The sequence below is a fragment of the Parasteatoda tepidariorum genome, chromosome 3, assembly GCF_982258835.1.
Source record: "Parasteatoda tepidariorum strain Cologne lab strain chromosome 3, Ptep-v5.0, whole genome shotgun sequence".
Taxonomy (NCBI): Eukaryota; Metazoa; Arthropoda; class Arachnida; order Araneae; family Theridiidae; genus Parasteatoda; species Parasteatoda tepidariorum.
Genome location: NC_141757.1, coordinates 111,302,821 through 111,328,310, shown reverse-complemented (window position 1 = coordinate 111,328,310; position 25,490 = coordinate 111,302,821). Strand labels below are relative to the sequence as shown.

The 25,490-nt window shown below is 29.8% G+C and overlaps 1 protein-coding gene across 1 annotated transcript; it reads right to left on the bottom strand.

The window, feature by feature from the left end:
* Nucleotides 1-1,199: 1,199 nt before the first annotated feature.
* Nucleotides 1,200-5,028, bottom strand: LOC147814172 (uncharacterized). The gene is made up of 3 exons (XM_087160240.1): nucleotides 4,945-5,028; nucleotides 2,753-3,491; nucleotides 1,200-2,578 (listed from the first exon to the last, which is right to left on the bottom strand). Exons 1-3 carry the CDS (start codon nucleotides 5,026-5,028, stop codon nucleotides 1,200-1,202), a joined length of 2,202 nt encoding a protein of 733 aa, XP_087016366.1.
* Between the last annotated feature and the right edge of the window lie 20,462 nt (nucleotides 5,029-25,490).

Below are 25,490 nucleotides of genomic sequence, written 5' to 3'. Positions count from 1 at the left end.
GACATTGAATTCAAGAGACTATACATGAACATTAATGAACTCGAAGTTCAGAACTATTTTAGCAAAAGGGGTATAGAGTGGCAGTACATCGTTGAACGTGCTGCATGGTGGGGAGGATACTGGGAGAGAATTGTTCGAATAACAAAAATCGCATTAAAGAAAATTTTAGGGAAATCATTTGTTTCATTTGAAGAATTGCAAACTATTTTGGCAGAAATTGAAGCTATAATTAATTCGCGTCCATTAACGTATGTTTATAATGAACCATTCCCTCTCACTCCTGCTAACTTTTTAACTGGAAGAAGATTAACAGCTTTACCTAATTGGTCAGGTAATGCAAATTTTGAATTATTTAAAGGTAAAAGGGATTTGATTAAAAGATTTTTGTATAGGGAAAAAATTCTAAATAATTTTTGGAAAAGATGGAAAAAGGAATATCTTCTTCTGTTAAAAGGTGCAAATTTCAACAAACATGTAAATGTAAACATTGAATTTAATGTAAATGATATAGTTTTAATAGGTGACGAGAAAATACCAAGACAACTTTGGAAGTTAAGAAGAATTCTTGAATGCCACAAGGGTCGAGATGGCAAGGTAAGATCAGTCTCTGTGAAAACGTCTTCAGTGGTCATAAGACGCCCAGTACAGTTATTGTATAATTTAGAAATTGCATCAAATGAGTGAGTAACAAATAACAGGTTGATTATGAATAAGTGACTGTTTTTATTCTAATTCGAATTTATGTTTTTTTTTTTTTTTTGCTGATATTGTTTTCATAAATTTTTGTATGATTCATCATTTATGTCGTGAATTGTTAGTTTGGTAGTAATGTAGAATTAGTATTAGTATAAATTTAAATTCTATTTGTAAATTGTTTTTGAACTCTCTTTCGGGGCGGGAGGATGTGGCAACTCAAGCCACGAATAAGGTTAAATCCCCACAAAAGGGATTTCTAGTAGGCGTCTTCCCTAACCGAGGGAGAATTCAATCAGAATGAAACTTAAACTGGCGAGATAAACATCTCGTGGAATCGGAAAAATCCGATTTGAATATATAATGCATAATCAGGAAAATTTTATGTTTATTTGTGTGTATGTTTAGTGTTCCTATTGTTATGATTAAATAAATATATAAAAAAAGGAAAATTTGGAAAATTATTACGGAAATACGGACATGCTATCACGATTGAATAACTCAACCTAAAGGCTTGATAAAATAAATATTATAGGGTTATCTGTACCGGGACAGTGGCGCCATTGTGCTGAAGTAGTGTTTTGAAGGATTTCTGTTGTTCTGTTGCAGACAAATGTTTTCCAAAGGTTGGGATTTCCCTTTATCCAACTTAAAGCTACCGTAGAATTGCTCCATAGTATGGCAGTGTGGGAATTCTTGTTCGTTTCCTTGCAAAAATACTGGAGTAGGCGAGCTCCTAGTAGTGCAGCTAACAATTCAAGTCTCGGAAGGGTGACCCTTTTGATTGGGGCTAGTTTATTTCGACTGCAAATGAGATGGATCTCAGTAGAAATATCATCAGCGTGACGAGCGTACAAGCAAGCACCATATGCACGTTCCGAAGCGTCGCAAAACACATGTATGGTAACGTCGGAATTTTCGGAAAAGCCAATCCATCTTGGGATGCATATTTCATTCAGATAGTGTAATTCATTTATCCACTTGTGCCACTGCTGTGCTACAGATGGAGGTAATAGTTCATCCCACTGAATACCACTAAGCCATGTATCTTGAAACAATATCTTTACAACTACTGTAACTGGAGCAAACAAGCCTAGAGGATCGTAAAACTTTGACATCAACTTCAGTAATAAGCGTTTTGTTACTGGTTCTTTACATGCTTGAACAATTTTTGTCTGCACATCAGTTTGAAAAACATCACTGTTAGTATCCCATTTAACACCCAAGACTTGCGTGATATCCTTAAACGAGACGTTTTCTTGTTTCCAAATATCTTTCAAAATCTTAGAATTTGTAGTCCATTTATCTAATGGTAGGCTAATAAGTGATGTAAGTTTCTGCAGTTCTTGGTAAAGAATCAGAGCTTCAGTATCCGTAGACGTTCCGGTTACAAAATCATCCATATAGGTGTTATTCTCAACGTGTTTAGTAGCTGTGGGATATACTTGTTTGTGTTTTGAAGCCAATTCACGAAGAGAAGCTGCTAATAAAAATGGACTAGAGACGAGTCCAAATGGAAGACGAGTGAATCGGTAAGTTACAATGTTATCTTCAGTGCAGAGTCTCCCATCAGGAGTATATGTAGTATTGTACCAAATAAATCGTGTTGCATCTCTGTCTTTTTCTGCTAGACTCAGCTGCAGAAATGCTTGTCGCCCATCACTAGTGATTGCTATTTTAGAAAGTCGAAATCTCAACAATGTGGCTAAGATATCGGGAAGAAGATTTGGTCCTACTTCAAGAGCGTCGTTAAAAGATGGGTGACCTGGAGAATGTGAAGATGCATCAAAAACTATACGCCACTTAGTTTCTCCATTTGTAATTTTCTTTACAGCGTGATGGGGCAAGTAATATAAACGTTCCTTATTATGTGTTTCTGAGACAACTTCAACGTGTTTTTTATCAATGTAATCTTGTATGTGCTCAATATATTTTTCCTTGAATTCTGAATTTGCATGCATTTTCCTTGTTAAAGATTTAAATCGTTGAATTGCGACTTCATAATTGTTCGACGAAAGTTGAACTTCTGGTTTCCAAGGCAATTTTACAACTCTTCTACCATCGATGATTTCAAAAGATTGATGAAAGTTCGTTAAGAGTTCAGAGTTGTGAGGACTTATTTTTTCTTGTGTTGGTTGTATGCCAATGCTCTCTAAGTTCCAGAAATTTCGTACCACATTGTCTAATTCATGAGTTGAAGTATCCACATCAACATTATGAACCGTTGAAATGAAGGAAACTGTTGCGTGTGATCGAGTTCCACTAAGTACCCAACCAAAACTTGATGGGACCAAGGCCAGAGAATCCGACAACCTGACTGGAGCTTCGGAATTCATAACAATCCAGTTGTAATCTGCACCGATTAAAATCTCAATTGGTAAGTTCGACAATGAATCATCTGGATCAGCAAGTTTCATTCGCTTGTTTTTAGCAAAAAGTGAAAGATCCGTTGATGAAGGTAGGTGTGATGCATATTTGTTGGAGCTTTCAAATGCAGTAACATTAACTTTAGATTTGTCCCAGATACTTGATAACTGAAATTTGACTTGTCTTCGCATGTAGCCAACATTAGCTGGGGATTCGAAGGCTTGAATGTCCAAATGTCTGGTTGAAATTACTGGAATTTTTAAAGTATCCACAAGATTAGAAGAAACGAAACTAGATTGACTTCCACCATCCAAAAGACAACGTGGCAGTTTTGTAATGCCAGTGGGCCCAGTTATGAAAACTCGCGCAGTTTGCAAATGAACGAAATTGGAAGGCGATACATCAATTTTGTTTGTAGATGTAGCGACAGGCTGCTCATTGCTTAGAGGTTTGCATATTGATGTATGGTGTTTTCTCTTGCATTTGGCACAGCGAAATTTTTCTCTTCGGGGGCAATTTTTTTTGGTATGTCCTCGGTTAGTGCACAAAAAACATCTATTACTAGTCTTCAATTTCTGTATGCGCGCGTCTATGTCCGTTACAACATTGCACTGTTGAGGCCAATGTCCGACAGTTTCACAGAAAGGACAAAATGGTGACATTATTTTACTTTTGGTAACTGATTTAGAATTCACGTTAAAATTTTCTAAGGAGGATTTAATAGGATAGTCTGGAGCAAGTGAACCTTTAATATTACTTGCAGTAATTGATCCCTCGACCTCTTCTGATAAAAATTTCATTAATTTTGAAATATCGCTTTCACCAAAATTTTCACGTTTGGCATGTACAATCCAGTTACGACAGATTTCATGAGGAAAAGCACGAAGTATTTTAGGAGCCAAAATTCTTCCGTATGATTGAGTTTTTTCTCCTAAAGCATCTAAAGCCTGTATTCTTCGATTACAATCAATATATAACTCATTTATTGCTGCTGGAGAGTGATTTTTGACAGGTTTTAGGTTTTCTAAATAATCGAGATGAGCCTGTATTATTTTATCTTCATCGCTATATTTCGATTTCAAAATATTCTTTGTTGTTGCATATGTTTCTGCAGTTATATTAATTCCATCAACTATTCGTTTTGCTTCTCCATCTAAATATCCCCGCAAAAAAACATGCTTGTCAATCAGCGATAAACTTTCGTTTTTGTCGATACAGTTTTCAAAACGCTCCCAAAAACTATGGAATTCTTCAATTTCACCGTAAAACGTATTTATTTTTATTGTAGGCAACTTTACTGTAACATTTGAAGGCGAAGACGAAAAATTATTTATATTGGCAGCTGTTGGCGATGTTTCAGAAATTGAATTCGTGTTCCGATTCGCTGTTCTTTTGAAATTAAATAACGCCAAATGAGCATTTTCTGTGTATCTTTCGCATTCTATTATGTCTTCCTGATATTCTTCATCATTTAAAAAATTATGTATTTCATCGTCTGCCAAGGTTAATTCTTTTATTTTATCTTGTAAACGCTCAATGTTGTATTCTTTTTCAGTTTGTGTACTAGCAGCATCGTTCAATTTCGTCGTTAGTTTCGTAATGGCGGTACGCAGCGTTGTTCGTTTGCGTTTAAACATTACAAGTTTTTCACTACCGGTAGCCATTCCAATTCAGATTTTTGACGAAAGTAATTATAAAAGTTCAGTATGACTTACCGAGTTATTTCGGCACCAAATGTTGGGTTTTGTTGAGAGCAAATCAGACTGAAAGTCACGTAGAACAAACTGAAAACTTAACTTTTATTTACATCAAAAAGAATATAAAAACAATAAGATGTTGCCAGCACAGGAAACTCAAACTATCTAACTAATCTCGAACTCAAACCTCAACATCCTCTCTCCAACCTTCCACTGCACAACCAATGAGTGGACTTTCAGCCACGGCAGATTTGCACACACATTGAAGCATATAGATGCCGGTTCTTTTGTCAGGATTGAACTCACTACCTTAAACTCTGTAACTAGCTGTGTGAACAATGCTTTTGCCGACTGCGCCATCTGAGTGATGAAGGAGGGCAACACCTGCCAACAGCTGTTCTGAATAGATCAAATATTTTTTTTCTCCATATTTTAACGTAACATTACATTTTACGTTTTACGGTTGAAATATAAGTCAGTAATTCTGCAATTTTAAAAGCTATGAGAATCATCCGAATTACTTTCATGTAAACAATAATTCACATAAGTGATTGTGGCAAATATTGACTACAGTCAAATATTGACTACTGGTAATGCGGTTCTACTTAGAGCAAATTCAACTTAAATATGTTATATTTTACTGAAATTATGCACAGGATATGAGTGGTAATACAAGTGTTTTTTATAAAATTATTTCAGGAGGCAATTACTGGGTTTAAATAAAGTAACAATTATAGAGTTCTTCCAATGATATGCAAGCAACGAGAAAAATGGAAGGAATTAAGGAAGACATTTAAATACCCGTTTGTTTCAATCATCACGTAGATGAATAGTGACAGATCCAATGCTATTTTCAAAATTTAGACGAGGATTTAAAGTTCTGCATCAATGTTTATAAAGCAAAAATATTACGCTTTTTGTCATACATAATAGAATAAGCTTTGATCGAAATCGTTTAAAAATCTTTCTGCACATTCAAAGTAAAGCTGATGAAGATTATAAAATATATTGTCTCTTCTAAAAACCTTTATTTACTTATTATTATCTGGCAACAAAACTCTTAACCAACTTCGGTTGAACAGAGTGGCAAAGCATAGCATATTAAACTTCAAACATATTAGAACATTAAACATTAACACAGCAAACTTTTAATGTGAGTTTAATTTTAGCTTTTTTTTCTTCATGAATTTAAAAATGTAATGTCAGCGGTTAGGGCAAAAAAATAAAGCAAGAATTGTTCGAAGTGAAATTTCAGAGTTAGAATCTAGCAGGAAAAAAATAGAAGAAAGAAATATAGCGAATATTTTAATAGAAATAATCGTGCAAGTATTCATTATATTTTTCTAATTCGTTAATCATGAATTCGTAAAATCACAGGTTTACAATTATACAATTATTCCTTTTTTTCGAAAATCACAAGAATTATTGAGAAAAAGCTTAACTGTTTTCATACTAATTTCTAACTTCAGTTGTACTAATTTCTGAGCTTAGATTGTTAATGTAGAACATGTAAAATTATGTCAACTAGTGTTTCCGAAAAAATTAAATCATAACTGAAAGAAGTATTTGATGTATATTAACCCCCCCAAAAAAGTAATAAATAAATAAAAAAGATTAATTCAGGAAGTCACAGGTACTTCTTTGAAGAATATCTGCTCATTCAAATCAGTTAATCAATAATGAGTTGTTGTTTTTCACACCCGAGCAAAACTGCTTCTACTGAAGCTGCTAGTAAGGTAGATAAAAGAGAATCTTCTCTCCGGAAAACAACCAATCAGTGGAAGGCGAACTTCAGCTCCTCTCCCCCTTTCTACTAAGCTTCTCCCTATTTTGAACTTCTCCTCAAAGCTCCTCTCTTTTTTTTCTCCTTTTTCAAAATTCGGCGGCTCGCTTTTATCAGCTTAATTACATGAAAAAATGCAAAATGGAGTATCCGTATCTACGAAGAGTGAGTTTGTAGGAGATTAATTGTGTCACTATAACATTCAATATCATGTATATATATATATATATATATATATATATATATATATATATATATATATATATATATATATATATATATATATATATATATATATATATATATATATATATATATATGGGTCATTCTCACAAAAACAGTCGTTTTCATGTCCCCAGTATATTTTATGTTTGTTTTACAGCTTACGAAAAAAAAAATTCAGGGAAAGTGTCCTTCAGAATGCGAGCTAACAAAAGAATAAAAATGAAATTATCAATTTTTATTTTTTATTTGTTTTAGGTAATTAAAATATACCAATATGTCATTCCCTCACTTGTCCCCACTGCTGATTTAAAAAAAGAAAAAAATTGTTTCTGAAATAAAATTTTTTTTTTTACAAATTCGTGTTTTTTATTTCAGAATACTGAAATATAGAATTCAGAAAATCAATTTTAAATTTAATTTCTGATAAAAATATTAACACAGCACTATTTTAAACTTTGTCCCCAGTGTTTCGCGTCATTCCCTCACAACAATGTTCTTATGACCTGCAATCTTCTTAGAATAAAAATATTTTAATAAAAACTTCAGAAGTTAACAACTGGCATCATAGAACAAAATTGCAGTATGTTTCCATCTTCAACTTAAAGAAGCTTTGCTGTGGAATAAATTTGAATGAATCAAACCAGGTAAAAATTTTTTACATTTGTCATTCCCTCATGTCATTTTTTAGAGTAAAATAAAATACAACTTCATCGAGAAAGTGGATAATTATATGTTGCTTTCTTGTATGAATATAATTGTATGCGATTGACTTCAGAAATTAATTAGGCCTAACTGTTTTTTTTAAATTTTATTGAATTCGTCATTCCCTCACTAGTGTACAAAGTGAGGAAATGACGCTAAAGTGAGGGAATGATTCAAGATGAGTATATTATTAATTTTTTTTTTGTTCAATCGCACCAGCCATTTTTATTTCCCAAACCTGTAAAAACTATTAAATATATAAGACTAAATTATAATAAATATTAGATATACTTAGTATGTTATCATTTTCAAACTTTAGGTAGATGTAACTTAGATAAAAACATGTATTAAAATAAAATATCATTCCCTCACTATTAGTGTCATTCCCTCACTTTTTAAATAGTGAAAATAATTAATTTACTTATTAATTAATTTGAAAAATAAATTAAAAAAGTAATAAATTAATTTATTAAATTAATTGATTTATTTATTAAATTAATTAATTAATTATTAATTATTATAAATTAATTAATTAATTATTAATTATTATAAATTAATTAATTATAAATTAATTATTTAAAAAACTAATTAATTTAAATATTAAGTATAATTTATAGGATATATACTTTCTTTATAATGCCATTACATATTTCTATTAATATAAAAAGTTTCAGAGCTTTTTATTCACTTTAGTTTTTTGGGATTTTATGAACTGAAAAATGACAGTTTTCGTGAGAATGACCCATATATATATATATATATATATATATATATCATGCCGAATGGAGGGATTAAAACAGGTCTTAGGCTGGGAAGGAGGGTACAAAATTTTTTTATTAATTACTTGACAGAGCAGTCATGAAAGAAGTACAGGAAAAGTTGCGCTCATCGGTAATATGTTAGGGAAAATCTAGCAAAGTTAAATCCGTAAAATATCTCTATTTAGGGAAAAGAGGGAAATCTTAGAAATTACTATTGGTTCAAGAAATAGGTTCAGTGATTCCCACGATGATTAAAGTGAAAAATGTCTCTACGTAAATTTATGCATACTTCAACTAAAAATAGATTTAGAAACAGGATGTGGCTTTTAAAAGTGTGAGTAAGCATTTCGATTTGAATAATTAATTTGGATAACGTAAGAAGATTAATAGAAGCTTTTTATGTTACATCCCCCCTCGCCAAAAATGTTTAATTACAATCCAAAAATTTTAAAAATTATCAGTTTGCAAAATCTTCCCCATGGTAGAAGTACAATTAAAATAAAAAGAATCAAATTTACAATTTTAACAAGATAAAAAGTAAAGTAATATGACTCATAAAAAAATACACATTTGCACATATGTAAAAAATAATAACATAAACTGTTTGAGGAATAAAAAAATTGTAGTAGCGCTACCAGCAAACTTAAAAGTTTGGTTTTCATTTTTAATAGTTTTTGTGACTTCAGTTTTTTCAGTTCCAAGTCTTTTGTAAGAAGATCACAGCAGTTTTCTCACCATAGTATTCCTCATAATCACACACTTTAAATAAATCCTTCAGTCAGATGGAGAAAAAAAATATAGACATTTTTCAAACTGTGTTAGTTAAAATATAAGAAACACATAATACAAAAAAACAGTTTTACAGGGAAAACTTCAATCTGGAATCAGACTTGAGTATTGTTTTCCTTGCTCAAAAACAAAATAAGATAAAAAAAATAAAGCAGTGCTTGTTATTCTGAAGTCCAAGATTTCAGTATTGTCTTTATTTCACTTTATTTATTATTTACCTTTCATATTTGTCACTCTAATAGCAAAATATCCGGGGGGAGGGGGATTTTTTTCTTCTTTTTGTTCAAAATTTGCTTTTATATCTTTCTTTCTTTTTGGACTTAATTTTTTTTTCAAAAATTTTAGTTCAGATATTTTTTAAAGTAATTTTTGTGCAGAGTTAATTTGTCACAATCAGGTATTTGTCATTTTTTATGTTTTTATTTTTATTTTGAAAATATTTTGAGTGTATCCGGATATTATACATTGTAAGTTTGTGCTTGGTCCCTCTATCTCTATTTTGGAATTAACTCTCAGCCATAAGAAATTTTGTTTGTTTATGAAATGTCTGAGTTAGAACTGAGCTATGAACTAATTACCAGCGTTGGACTCAATTCAAATTTAAAAACAAGCATTTTACTCATTTTCCAAATTATTTGTATTAGTTTTAACATTTCTTGGTTTAATTTATAATTTCTGCCACACTGCAATTGCATTCATATATAAAAAATTTAATTTCAATAAGTATTGTAGTTGCATTAAGAAGAGAAAAATATTTTAATGTCATTTTAACCCTATAAACACTATAGTAAAACAAAAATATAAATTCTACTGATCAATAAATCATAGAAACTATAACACATAAAATAATAAATATGAAAACTAATTTTCGAAAAAATTTTTATGTCAATCAAAACAATAAATTCACTGAAAAAAAATTCTAGAAAAAAAAATATCAGCAGTAAATACGATCAATGTATAAAAAATAGTTTCACTTGAAACATCAAGTATGAGAAAAAAAAATTATAACCGTAATCTATGATTTTGTTTATTTACATGAGTGCTTTTTTCTTTATTAATCAGTAAAAATTGAAAAAAAATTTTTTATGAGAGTTGTAAAAAAAAATTAACACAATGGATACGTGAAAAAGTTCGAATTAGTCCAAAAAGATATTTTGAAAACCGCTACATCAGAGATGAAATTTCGTTGAAATTCCATCATGAACACAATTCCAATAGCAAAAACGAGAGCTGCTAGGGAAAAAATTTGTTTCTTCGTTAAGAGGAATCGTAAATTAACACCGAAAATGAACCAGAAATTGCAGCGGATTATTCGTGGAGTTCTGAGTAGGAGGGAGGGAATGTCAACAATCGAAACGACTATCAGGAGTCCGATGTAGTTTTTCTTTTTAGTCCAAGGGGGGTGAATAATATTGAAGGTCAGCTCTCTAGTTGTACCCATCGCCGTCAGAACGTAGACATAACATGCAGCATACACAAAGGGAAAGTCGATGATCTTTAAGACAAGTTTCACTGGGCGTAGGTATCATTTATGTAAACAAAAGTTGAATGATTGAAACATTTATTTTTTGTTGAAGATACTGGATGAATTACCGTGAGTTGCAGAAAAATTTGACTGATAAATTTTCTACTCTCTACTCTCTTTCTATTTTCTAAAGGAGAAATTCCATATTTTTGATGTACCCTCTCCCGAACTTGATTTATTTTCAAAATTTCAGATGATTATTTTAATGAGATATTACATATCCTTGATGTACCGTACCCCATTCCCGACCGTTAAATCCTGGCGACTTATAACGTCGTTGCCGAGTGGAAGGATTAAACCACAGGTCTTTGACCGGGAAGGAGGGTACAAAATTTATTTATTAATTATTTGACAGAGCTGTCATGAATGAAGTACACGAAAAGTTGCGCTCCTCGGATAAATGTTAGGGAAAATATTAGCAAAGTAAAATCCGTAAAATGTCTCTATTTAGGGAAAAGAGGGAACTCTTAGAAATTATTATTGGTTTAAGAAATAGGTCAAGTTATTCCCACGAAGATTAAAGGGAAAATTGTCTTGACATAAATTTATACATACTTCAACCATAAATAGATTTAGAAACAGGGTGTGACTCTTAAAAGTGTAAGAAATCATTTCGATTTGAATAATTAATTAGGATAACATAAAAAGATTATTAGAAGCTTTTTATGTTATATATATATATATATATATATATATATATATATATATATATATATATATATATATATATATATATATATATATATATATAAGCTGGTTAAAGAGAATTATTTTAACGATATTATGACATTAACCGGTTATTATTAGTAATAACAAATCAAGTTTGGTGAATGTCAATGAAGCGGATTTTATTAATACAAACGGGTTAAAATTAATAGTAATATCTTCTTTTGGACAAAGTGAGAAATAAAAATGGGAGCTTTCCGTATCTTGATCTGTAGCAGAATAATTGCTTAGTCTTGGCATTTTTCGGGCAGTGGCTAGCGAGAATCTAAAGAAACATCAGAGGAAGAAACCAACTCATATTTTTCCTTTTCTTATTTCCCTAACAAATTCATATTTAACCTGACAAGTTGTTACTAAAGCTAGGCCTTTTATGTGACAGCCAGCTCATATTATTTTAGAAATTTTTGCTAGCTCAAATAAAGAGTTGTTTCACAAATAAGAAATGACCAAAAACAAAAACCAACTTGCAATTAATCCTTTGTTAGATTTCCCGTCTTTTGATCCCTCCTATTAGAAGACTTCTGGAGAGGAATGAATTGTCTTAATTGGAATATTTTATGTTAGAAAATTTTAATTGCTTATGATTTTAAAATATCAGTTCAGTTTCGTTATTTTTCACATTTTTCTTTAATTATTTATTTTTAATCCTTCTTTTTAATCCTTCGTAATCCTTCTTTTTTAGAGTTATTAGAGATTTCTTTCATAGAAAAATAATAAATTTTCAAAAAAATACATCTTTAAAATCCGAATCCTTAATTTTTTTATCAATGTTAAAAGTTATGAAATTATTTCCCAATTTAATTAAATTCAATTTAATTTAAAAAACATTTATGAAATACAGTAATTTGGATATACTTAAATTAATTTCTTTATTATCACAGTCATTGAAAAATAATAATTTGTTAATTAAATTAAAATTAAAATAATAATTATAAAAATAATGATTTATTATATATATATATATATATTTATATATATATATATATATATATATATATATATATATATATATATATATATATATATATATATATATATATATATATATATATATATATATATATATATATATATATATATATATATATATATATATATATATATATATATATATATATATATATTCATAGATAGATAGATAGATGTTTGTATCCGGAAAATAAAAGATATAATCTTTTCATCAACTCACACTATTATATCCGCGAAAAAGAATGCAAGAATGCTTTCTAATGTTGTATCAATATAGCCAAAGCAAAATATATCAATACAACAGTTTAAGAACAACTCAAAATTTTTTTTTTTCAAAAACTTTGCAACAAATGAAATAGAACACAATAAGTAAAAATATCACGCAAACGCAGAAAATAAAATATAAAGAAAAAACTTAATGAATCATGAAATGAAATCAATAAAGCGAGCAGCGATATCAAATGATCTTACGTGAACGGGAAGTTTTTCAAGTATGATTTAAAATATTTTCGTAACAAGATTGCCAGATTGCAAAATATGAAAACCAAAGCGCAAATTGAGGTAAAAGCGTAATTAGAGGAATTTTATATTAAAGTACTTTCTTACTGCAGTACAGAAGTGCGTTTGATTTGTTAGTTAAAAGGGATGGGACCGAAAATAAATGTGTGCAAGGTAATGTTATACTGGATAATTTAAAGAAGTTAACAATTAATAATTTTAGAAAAGTAACATTTATTTGAGAAGGAAAATAGAAGATAGAAAAGAGAGAGAAACATGAATTGCCTGTTTTGCACATAATTTTTGAGACGGATTTGCCGGAAGCGGATATATATATATATATATATATATATATATATATATATATATATATATATATATATATATATGTGTGTGTGTGTGTGTGTAGTTAAAAGTACTAATTAAAATAATAAGATAAACTATGTGCTAAAAAGCAAAAATTAATAGAGAATTGGTTCTAATTCAATTAGGAGAAGTGAGTAGGAAAAAAAATCATAGAACAGAGGAGTTAAAAAATATCGTCCAACAATTTTTGAGACGAATGATGCTTAGTTATTTTTTGTTTTAAATACAAATTGACAAAAGGTTAACAGATTATCAAAAGCAGCAAATTCTGGCAGAAATGATACTCATTCGTTTTAGAAAAACGTAAATAACTTCCATAGTATTATTGACACCAATAATGCGTTATTATTTTTGGTAATATGCACGACTGCTACTATGGCATTTGGTGCAATTTTAATAAGTACAAAATATTCTATTATGGGTTAAACGTGTTTTTTTTAGGAAAATTAGGTTCCTGTTAAAACTGCACCAATTCTACAGATTTTTTATTATATATACTGGGGAAATACTCGTATGTTTAGTACAGCCACATTAAAGATATACGTACAAGAGAAAATTTCTTGATTGTAATAAATTTTAAATAGGATGAGTTGGCTTAGAGTAACCCAATTATGCCAGATGATACTGAATACATTTGATTTTAATTTTGACAGAATGAATTATTACGTATTTTGCTTAATCCAATAATTTAAAGCCACCGGGACTTGCAACGATTCATAACAAATAAAGATAAAAAGTTTGGAATTATTTTAATTTAATAATCGTGTATTTGTTTCTCAGTTTTGTTCGTGATTGCGCAATGTTGCTAGATAATGTTTTTTCTTATAGATTTTTTTTCAGTCCCGTTCGTATGCAGCAAGTAAGCTGTAAAAACGTAATCGTAATTAACAGCCATCCGTGCAGTTGATGCTCGAAAAAATAAGTGTATCGATTGAGAATTAAAAGTAATGGATTTTTAAATTATTTTACTTTGAGCTTTCCTTTCCTCATAACACAAACCTTTTTATTTCACAGAAATTGGAATTCAAACTCGAAAAGAAAATTGTGAAACAAATAAAAGGTTTTTATGCCATGCTCTGAAGTATCACAATAAACCAAAATTTTCTCCAGAACTGTCACTCATCTTGCAATTTATTTGGTAATTTTAATCTAATGATGCTGTGCCTCTTACCAAATAGAATAGTAATAATTCGTTTATACTTTTATGGTAAATTTAAAATGGCGGTTTATTTAAATGGTTGACAGCAGTTAGCTGTCAGTTAAATATTTATATTTCTAAAATAGTTTGTCTGTTATAAGAAGAGATAAAGGGGCGTGAATGAAGACTTCAAATGTTTAATTAAAGTGTTTTAAAGATACTCAACTCAGATATATCAAAGCTATGGTGAATTTTTTACCCATCTTTTATGGGGGTGGTGGGATTTATTTATTTGCTTACATTCATATGTGGGTTACTTTATTAAGACAAAAATCGACTTAAAAACTCTTTTTAATTTGAAAAACAGACAGCAAAATTTTCACGAAAGATAGCAACAATGTACATCCAGTGTTATAGCGAGATTCTAACACGCTACATCTTAGCGGAACAGGAATACTACAAGCCGATATGCAAGAAAAATAACCATAGATTACTGGGTCCTCCAATGTCGTTAGGTGATGTCCTTCCGCCTTCCGATGTCCTTCCGGAAATTTAATATAAATAAAGAAAATAGAAGCATATATTAAAACCTGCTCATAAATTAATTTTTCTTTATTATCAGGATAGATAAATTTAAATCTATTCGTTAAAATGACGTCGGCTTCTTTTCAAAATCTTAACATAAGACGTGAAATAAATCTTAAAATAATTCAGTTTAACGATTATTTTCGTAGGGCTTATGCAGTTAAACTCTACTAAGGATAAGGTATACTTTTTGCGACGCATGGATGAAGAAGAACAACATAAACGAAACACAAATAAAGGTACCAGAAAAAAATTATATAAGAAAGCACATTTAAATAAGAATATTTGGAAGAGGTTTGGGTTTACTTTGTGTTATGTAAGAACAAAAGAAAAACTCGTGAAAATACGAAGACTGTAAGGAACCGAATAAATTTGAAGAACAATATCTACAGTAGTTCATTTCTGTACGAGGAAATCTCCAAGGAAAAAAAATTAACCACCCTGAATAACTTTTGGTCTGATGATCGATTTTCCCGTTCTGGGCCTCAATCATAATGGTTCGAGGAATGACCACAAAAATGCTAATTAATTAGAGCCAGCAGATAATTTAAATTACAAAATCAAACACAAAAATGCAGTTTTTCTAACTAAACATAATTTTTTTTCCATGGATTTCTGATCCTCACGATAGAGGGTGAAGCCGCAATCTGCTACATATGGTCCTTATAGTTTTGTCAGGAGGGCGATCCATACTTATTTCGTCAGAACTCGAAAACGTTTGAAGTAAATTGAAAATTTTTTAAGGACAACTATAAAATTTTTTTGTCTAAAGATAATCTATGCAAAAACTAAATTTTGGTAATCGTTTATTAATTTTTATTATTTTTTTAATAATAGTCGAAACAATTTTGAATTGTAAGGCATAAAATTTTTAACACAATTTTAAACTATCTAATTTTACATGTAAAAATATGAAATTTGTGCGAAATCAGTTAAATAGTTCCTGAGAAATCGAATTTTAGTAAATTCGTATAGTTAAAATTCAATTTTTCAAGAACTATTCGACCAATTTTGCTCAAATTTTGTATTTAGCCATGTAAAATTGCATTCTTGAAGATGATGCTGAAATAAGTACACCTTACAAATTAACATTAATTCTATCATTTTTAAATTAAATAATAAAAAATAATAAATAGTTACTAAAAATAATTTTTTTGCCTGGAATTATCTTTAGATAAACGAATTTTACAATTGTGTGCAAAATTTTTTCAATTTGCTTATGGGGACCATATTTCCCAGATTACGGCTACCTCGAACCATTAAGATTGAGTCCAATAACGTAAAGATGCGATTACTAGATCAAAAATTAGTCAGGATTGTCTGTTTTTTTTTGTTTTTTTTTTGGTGCACTGTACATTTATTGTGGTTTGTTCACATTGTTTTTCGTTTTTTAACACAGTGAAAAAAATTATAGTCATGCCAACCAGAATATCGCAAAATTATCCGTATTTTTTGCTCTATGATAACACCTAAAAGAGCGGTAATTTCTACCGAAAGGGTTTTGTTATGTTTTGGTAAAACTATAAAAAAAATTTGTTTTTTACTATGTAGTTCCGTGCTAAATGTTGTAAAATTTAGTTGAAATCTGTAATTTTTACATGATATTTTAGAGCATAGCATAAAAACTATTTATTCGGTCTAATTTAATTTTCAGTTTTGTATTTTTTACCGAATAAGAGTTGCAATTTTTTAAACTAGAAGTTTCAGTAACCCATTACTATAGAGCAGAAAAATTACCACATGAATAGTTTAAATACCGTATAGTTTGGCTTTAGTACCATAAACGTCCCTACAATGCAAATTTATTAGAATTTTTTTCTCCGAGAGATTATCAAAATATTCTGAAAAAAATATAGTTAGCAATTAATTTCTTGAACCACATGCGCTAAATAAACATATAAACCATCCTGATCCCTATCATAGTAGGATTTTTATACGAAATAAAATTTAATAAGCTATACTTGTTGTTCGATGGTCAAATTTTGAATATGCTAATTTGTTTAATTTGCTCAGACGACACTTTTCAGTAAAGAATCAAACACAAAAACTTCCTTTGACAATTAACTCACCATATTTTCATCACATTTGATTTCTTGACCGTCAAAATTCGGAAAGCAGCAGACGCGATAATGAAACTATCGATTTAATAGTTAACTCAAGAGAGAGTAGTCTGAAGTTATGGTTCCTTAATATTAAATTTACTGTTTTATTGGTCATCAAAATGTTTGGAACTATTAGGGACTAACAATACGTTTTGCACTCTGAAGCCAAATAATTTCTAAGATTATTTATCGTTTACTTATTCATTATTTTCTTATTTAACAGTTGTTAAAACATTTTGAAACCGTTTGTTATAAAATAGTATTACTACATTTGAACTATGCAATTTTCATTGAAAAATGTCAGAATTTTATCATATTACTGATCATATTTGATATACATAAGTACACATTTGTTACACGCATTAGTACACACTTATTCGATTGCTTATGAATAATTTTGATAAAGAACTTATAATATATATACTTGTTAAGGGAGGTGATTACAAAACATTCTCAATATTAAACTAATGCGCGAAAAAGAACGATAGAACTGATTGAAAAAAATACTTGTAAATGCATTTAAAACAATTATACATTATGCAAAGTTCGCTATTAGTGTTTGAGATATCTAAACAAAAAATACACTACTTAACTAATGCAGCTTCTTCCCGAAAGCTAAGAATTCATGACAATAAAAGAATTATTATGTTTACTGGATTTTTAGAGAAAATATATCTCGAAAAAGTTTACGAAAATTAAGAAGCATAAAGAAGAAAAATAGATTCGAGGTACTTCGAATTTTTTCTTATTCACATGTGAAAACTAATTAAAACTTAAGTAATATACATGATAAAAGAACAGATGATGATAGCAAGAAAATTCTCTTAAAAACTGATTACAGTGCTTTGCTTAACTAACTATAGATTATATGGAAATATCTCACTTATTTGAGTGCAAATCGGCTTTATTATTATGAGCATTAAATATAAACGAATATTATAACTTCTTCTTTTTTGTATTAAATATTTCTCTTATTATAATTTTTTTTTTAAATATACATAAACAACTGTTTGTAACCTGGTTGTATTTCTGAGGAGCAATAAATTGTGTACTCTTTCACGCAATTTTTTACTTTAATTTAACCCTTAGTGGTTGTATTAAATTTACACATTGTTCGATGCTGGTCATAAATATTTTATGATAAACGAACATACTGCGCAGGATAAAGAAGAAAGAAATATTAATTTTGAGGCCAACAAATAAGTATTATGTTTAGACTTTGAATTTTATTTATCTTTAAACTCCATCGACTTAACTGAATGATATTGTTAACACTAAAAAGATTATTGTGTCTTCTCGTTTTTTGTTGCTCCGTAATTCATAATATTGAGACTTTCCACACTTAGAAAAAGAAGTATGATCAAGATTTTCTGAATATGGCTAAGTTTAACATGTTTTTGGCTCTATGGGAACACTGGAAAGGACGGTAGCTTTTACCGAACTTTCTGTTAAAATGAGCAATAAAATATTGTATTATTACCATGCAGCTTGATAGTAAATATAATAGATTTCGGTAATTTTAACAGTATTAGTATAAGTTTAGATGACGCAAAAATATCCAGCTTGATGCTCCCTATTTAATTCAGTAAACATTTGTTTCATTTCCTTTGTTTACATCATACTGGAGTTGCGCAATGGGCTTTTGGAACTGGTCTGGGAAACATAATTGATGATGATCTGGAGGACGCACCCCGTTTCACAAGGAGAATACATACACTCACCATCCATCCGCAGATCATAATTTTTAGCTGAACCAGAGCACGATCATACTCTGATCCAGTACCCCCAGAGGTATTGATTTGCCATGGGAACCTGGAGAACTTAGTGACTCCGACAGACTTAGCTACCCTTAGGAAAATTTGCCATAGGTTTGCCATAAAAAATGCCATAGGATATTCCTATAGGGTTTTGCCATATACGTATGGCAAAATTTTGCCATACATGTATGGCAAAAGTGTATGGAAAAATTTTGCCATAGGCAAAACCCCATAGGAATATCCTATGGCATTTTTTTATATGGCATATTTTTGCCATACATGCATACCCTCCAACTGCTACGGAATTTCCGTAGTTTCAGAAATCTTCTTTTCTAACGGTAGCAAAATTAATGTCTTAATATTTAAAAAAAAATAATTTTAGCGTAACTTGTCCACTATTACTTATAAAAGTGCAGGCCATATGGCTAGATTCTTAAGTTCTGATAAAAGTTTTATGAGAGATCCGTTTGCTTTAAAAATTTCTACTTTGGTTCGCTACCACTAGAAAGAATTATTTTCAAAATCCTCATAAGTTGGAGGGTATGCATACATGTATGGCAAAATTTTGAAATACGCATATGGCAAAATTTTACCATAGGCGAAACCCCATTGGAATATCCTATGGCATTCTTTATCTGGGCAAATTTTTGCCATACATGTTTGGCAAAATTTTGCCATACGTATATGGCAAAATTGTATGGCAAAATGTTACCATAAGCAAAACCCCATAGGTATATCCTATGACATTTTTTTACATGGCAAATTTTTGCCATAAAATTTAGATGTGCTACATCTTATGAAGAAATATTTTTTTTCATAGGCTATGGTACACCTTTGCCATACAGCTATGGCAACATTTCTTACCATACATCGAAAAATAGTTACTTACACGAATCTTTCGCAATGGATATTAAAAATGCAAAACTTAATAATTGTAGAATAAATATATATACAGAAAGCTTTTTTTAAAATTTCTTTGATAAACTTCCCCTGTTTTACTTGCAGAATCCTTTCTGAATGCTTATTCAAATAAATTTTGAACGGTTAGTACTAACCGTCAGAAAATGGATCCGGTGGTCGGAGCGAGTGGGGGAAATATTGGTTATGTTGATTAGGAACTAAATATATTGAGTACAATCAACCAATATTTGTTAAAGCTGTGAAAAACAAGAAAATAGAAAGTGGATCTGGAGGTCGGAGCGAGTATAAAAAACGTTAATTTGATTTATTGGTATCATAATTAGATAGATAAGCGCCAGATATTAGAGGAACCTAAAGGAAAGGAAAGTAAAATAATGGTCCGATGGTCGGAGCGAGTATGAAATTTTTTTAAATTTTGATATGTGATACTAAGCTAACTCAGAAAATTTATGTTGAGTTGTGTTAAGCACAGTTAGAAATGAGAATGCAATAAAGAAACATTGGTAAATAAAAAACAAGTTTAAGACATGATTAAAATTGGAAACATTTATAATTGCTATTCACAAATTGACGCTTGGGTAGGGATAGTAAATAAAAATTAATTGGGTATTGGAAATCGCTATGACGAAAAAGTTGCAAACTTAAGGAAAGATTAAATTGTTAAAAGCATTTTTGGTAACAGCAGCAGATGATATGGCCAGGGATTGTCCCGTTGATGATATTGAAGCAAAATAATTGTCATCCAGTAATCCAGCAAATCTAGTTACGTGATGGCCCTAAGCAATGTATAAATATGTAACAGAACATTGTACAAGTATATGTGGATACTTAAGAAATATTAGTTGTAAGATAGTAAAATGCAGAGACATGATAAAAAACAATTTAATGGCAAGCAAAAATTAAACACAAAATAAAAATATAAAGTCCTTAACATATGTAAGATAATGTAAAAAAGCATTGCAGGAGCCTAAGTGGAATTAAAATCAAAAACTAATGAGAATGTAAACACTAACTTTGATATTGATATATGACAGCAATAAAATGAAATTATCACCGAACAAATTAAAAGAATTAAAAAATTTTAATTATTAAAGAAATGATGGATCTGGCTTGATGATAAGCATTTAACTGCGTTTTTCATCATAAAGATTGTTTAAAAATTACTATGGGGAATAGAACATCACTAATAATGGAAAAGTGATGTGACTTTATATAAAATCAGAGGGAGGGGATAAAATAAAAATAAAAAGATGTCGTTTAATCAAAAACAGTTGGTAGAAAGAAATATAAAAATTTTAGATAAAAATATAAACAGCAAGATATTAATTAAAGTGTTCAAAGTCAGCGTTAACAAATAGCAAAATTTAACATAGCGAAAACCTATACCCAATCGCTACATATTTTGAAAAGATATCGCTAATAAAAGTACCAGACAGCCGGAAATTAAAAACTTAATAAATTCAGATAGATAATCGCATAGGTGTCTGCAAAAAAATGTTTTTAACCAAGATTGAGATCGAAAAAATATTAAAATAAGTAGCCAAAGTTAGCGAAAGATTTCACTTGTAGTGGATGACACGTTAATTTGGCGGTATGATACTCTAAGCCTAAATCAATGGAACATCGGATTTCAAACACTGAAAAATGGAAAAATTGGCCACCCGGAGGCCGGAAAAGACTCACCAGGAATGCCTTGTGGGATTATATGTAGAATTTAATTAACTTCGGGGTGAAAAAAGGGATATTTCATTCTTTTAGAAGATGCTTTTGAGGACTTCATAGGAGATGTTGTTTCGTTGGAGGGGATCTAGATCAGCTTTTCCCTATGGTATACTGCCATACAAATTTTTATGGTTGCCATAAGCCAATTGTGACGTGCCATACAAATCCTTACGGTTGCCATTGGCCTATGGTATACTGCCATACGAATTTCTGTGGTTGCCATAGACCAATGGTGACGTGCCATACAAATCCTTATGGTTACCATTGGTCTATGGTATCTTGCCATACAAATTTCTATGGTAACCATAGGCTTATGGGGTTTTGCCATACAATTTTCTATGGTAACCATAGGCGTATGGCATCTTGCCATACAAATTTCTATGGTAGCCATAGGCTTATGGGGTTGTGCCATACAAATCTCTATGGTAACCATCGGCGTATGGCATCTTGCCATACAAATTTTTATGGTAGCCATAGGTTGCCATAGATTACCATAGGCTTCTCTATGGCAAATTTTCCTAAGGGTAGTATCAGTCACCGTTTTGTACACGGGGAGTCTTCGGTTGGAGAGGATCGAACTCATGAACTCTCGGACATTGGGCTAACGCCCTACCAGCCAGGCAGTAAAATTTTTTTAGCTGGCCAATTGCTTCTCCTCTATGTAAGCTAGAAGCTAGCATCTAAAAATCTTTAAAACTACTTAATCAGTATCTTAATTGTTACACATCAGGGCTGTTTCATTATCCTAAATGGAAGCGTAGAGGTAACAGGTTCAAAATTCCACAATAACTCTTAAAATATCTCGTTTTAATATTAATTTATTTATATTTATTAATTTAAATATAAATTATTCATATTTATTAATTTAAATTATTGCATGTGATCGGATCATCAAAGGGATGTTCCCATACCGTCGCCAATAGCCCATTGTGCAGCTCTAGTACGAGGCTAATAAAGTACCGACCTTAGATATATTTATTTAATTAGATATATTTATTTATTTAAATATATTTATTTATTTATTGTTCTACATACTTATCATGAATATCATACAGACTTGTGTGTTCATGACAAAGATCGGCTTACATGCAATTGACAAATCGAAATACGTTCATTATTATGCCTATTTTCCCTGCGATTAAGATAAATAGTCTATTAATGTCTTATTCTGTAAAAATCTTAGAAATCAAAAGGTTAAAATTACCAAATATGGTAAAATGAATGGCAATTTGGTTGAATTTTTTTGTAATTTTAATCATGTTGCCCTGAAGCACATGGAATTAAAACCATTTTTCAGTTAGTTTCAATTTTCAGTTATGAATTTTTACTAGATGTGTCGTAAAAAGATTCCTATTTTTTTTTCTTTTTAAAAAATCCAGCAAACTGTTTTACTATAGAAATCGAAAAATCACCAAATAAATGATTTAATTAGCGTATATCTTTTTTTATTACCAAAATAATGACTTCTTTCTTATACCAAAAATGTCATTTTTATACAAGAACGTTAATTTTACCATATTTTTTTTTCTCTTCCTGCGTAATTTGATTCATTCTTAGTGCTTATTTAATCATTCATGTTTTCGTCATGCAATGACGTAACTATGGAACCTTATATCTAGAATGAAGAATAGGAACAGAGTGGCCCCTTAGGTATTTTGTCATGTTCTTCATAACCTCAGGTAGGTTTGTGTATAAATTACACTTTGGTAGGTATAAAGTACCCTAATTTCATTAAAAAACAAGAGTATTTCAACTTACCTATAATTATTATTTGTAAAGATAAAAAAAAATAATTTTCAAAATTAACGCATAAGTATAATTGAAAAGTAAGTTTTGAGTTTACACATTTTTTTTAAAACCAAATCAAGTGAAATACCACGGAATTTTGATGATCGAGTCTCTAATATATATTTATGAAATTCATTATGATTATATTTTAAGATTTTTAAATGAAAATTAAAAAATCACTGCTTTACCTTAAAATTCAATATTCCGAGAACGAAAATGCCATGTAAAGAGAAAAATAATTATTAGAATTTTTAAGCAATTATATTTAAATAATTGGAGAAGTTATAATAAGAAGAGTTAATTGAAATTTCGCTACCGTTTTATGGTTGTTCGAGGACTCTGATCAGCTTAAATATGACATCGTTAATAAAATTAATTAATATTTCTAATAATAATATTTCTAAAGTTATTTTTATTTGTTATTATTTGAAGTCCTTAACCGTGTTGTGGCTTTATGAAGCAAGACGCGTTTTTAGACGTTCATGCCATCAAAATGCCTTTACCTTAAAATTCAATATACATCAAAATAATGGAAGTAGCCACGTTTTGTCATTGGACACAAAACGCTGTTAAAATTTAAACTAATTAACAAATTGGAAAGTGGTGGGGGTGTTAATTGGTAGTAAATTCTATTTGAAGATAAATTTTGCTCGTAGTAGTAAATGTTTCTAACGCATTTATATTAGAGGGTGAGGCAAAAGTACTCGGATAAATTAATTGCATCATAGAATAAAAGTTATTCCTTTACAAATATTATACAATATTTTACAAAAAGTAAAGTTATTCTAAAATTTCCTTGTGTACTCATTTGTCTTCGTCTACAACTTTAATTATAAAATCTAGATATTTTATAATCTGAAATAGAATTTATAATAAAATATTTAATAATCTATCTCTGAGTTTAAGTATTGCTTTTTGTCTTTTTTCCAATGTTAATCTGCTATTTTACAGTTGTGTAAGCAAGCAAAACAGCATTGTGAAATAGTTTGGATTATCTAACTAAAGCAATCGCTTTTTGTCGGGAATAAGACAGATTAAAGGTCTTGTGACTCTGTGCTGAAATTTTCAATAATCTCTGCATTATTCGAAAAGGTAGCCAATTTCAAAGTAATTAAATAATTGTATTAGTGAAAGTCAATTACTTTTTGTTATATTTTGCTTATTTGATTTATTTTTAATAAACTTATCTTAAAAATTGATAGTCCTGGTTTTACTTTTTTTCTGCACCTAGTAATTATAAAATGTTTAATTAGTCCCCGCATTTTCTTAAAATGACCCATCGCGTTTCTGGTAAACTCATAATTTTGAAACAATAAAAACTAAGGTGTTTTATTGTAATCCCAATGAGCGTGCTTTTAAACTTAATACTCTTGGCATGACGCATATAAAGTTTCCAAAATTTGATAAACAAAACATCTATTTTATATTCAACATTTGACATATTCTTCAATGTGAGTCTTCTACTTGAAAAGTCTTTTAAGAGATGTATTTCTCATTAGCAGAAAGATGTTACTGCGTAAGCACAACGTTTTAAGCTGAACCCATTTAAATAAAATCCTATACAAAAGAGTAGGATTGGTACAATTTTTGTTAAATATGAATTTTAAGCAGCTTTGCGAGCATGTTAATCGATATGATTCCGCTGTGTATTTTTAGAAATAAAATCTTATTACTCGCATAAACTATTTCCAAATGAAACAATTTTCATACGTAATTGGTTCATTTGAATAAATAATCTCCCAGTTATAATATCCAGTTTCAGTAAAAAGATGTCATATGAGTCTCGAATTTTACGTTTATTACAAAAGGAGTGAAAGACATACAACGTCAACTATAATCTTTATTATTCTTTACTTTTAACAAAACAATTGTTGCTTATAAGTGAAAATTAAGGAATTTTTTTTGAATAATTAACAAATTTAAGAAAATCATCATATTTGGCTTCAATGTAGAGTGTTTTTGCATAAATTATTGATTTTACGATTAAATCGATAATAATTTTATAAGTTAGAAAAAATTTGATGGATCGTATAAGGGCAAAAAAAAAAAGATTATGTTTACAATTCGCAGGATTACCTCAATAAAATGACATTTTTCTGCCCATAAAATTTTTTCGTTTTCAATATTTTATGAAGCATGGTTCATGAATAGATAGTTTGTGTCTCTGAATGTTGGTTTGAATTAATGAATTTGCTCTTGTTTTTTCACATTGAATCAACTGCTTTTGCTTTTTATGGTGGTTCTCTTTCTTTTCCCTTTTTAAACATTTATTTTTTCATTTCCAATGACAACTTCAAATACGAGAAGTAAAAGAAAGACCTAGAATCTCTGTTGCCGTCTGGGAGTGTTATGCAATGATGTTTTCGTTAAAGTCAC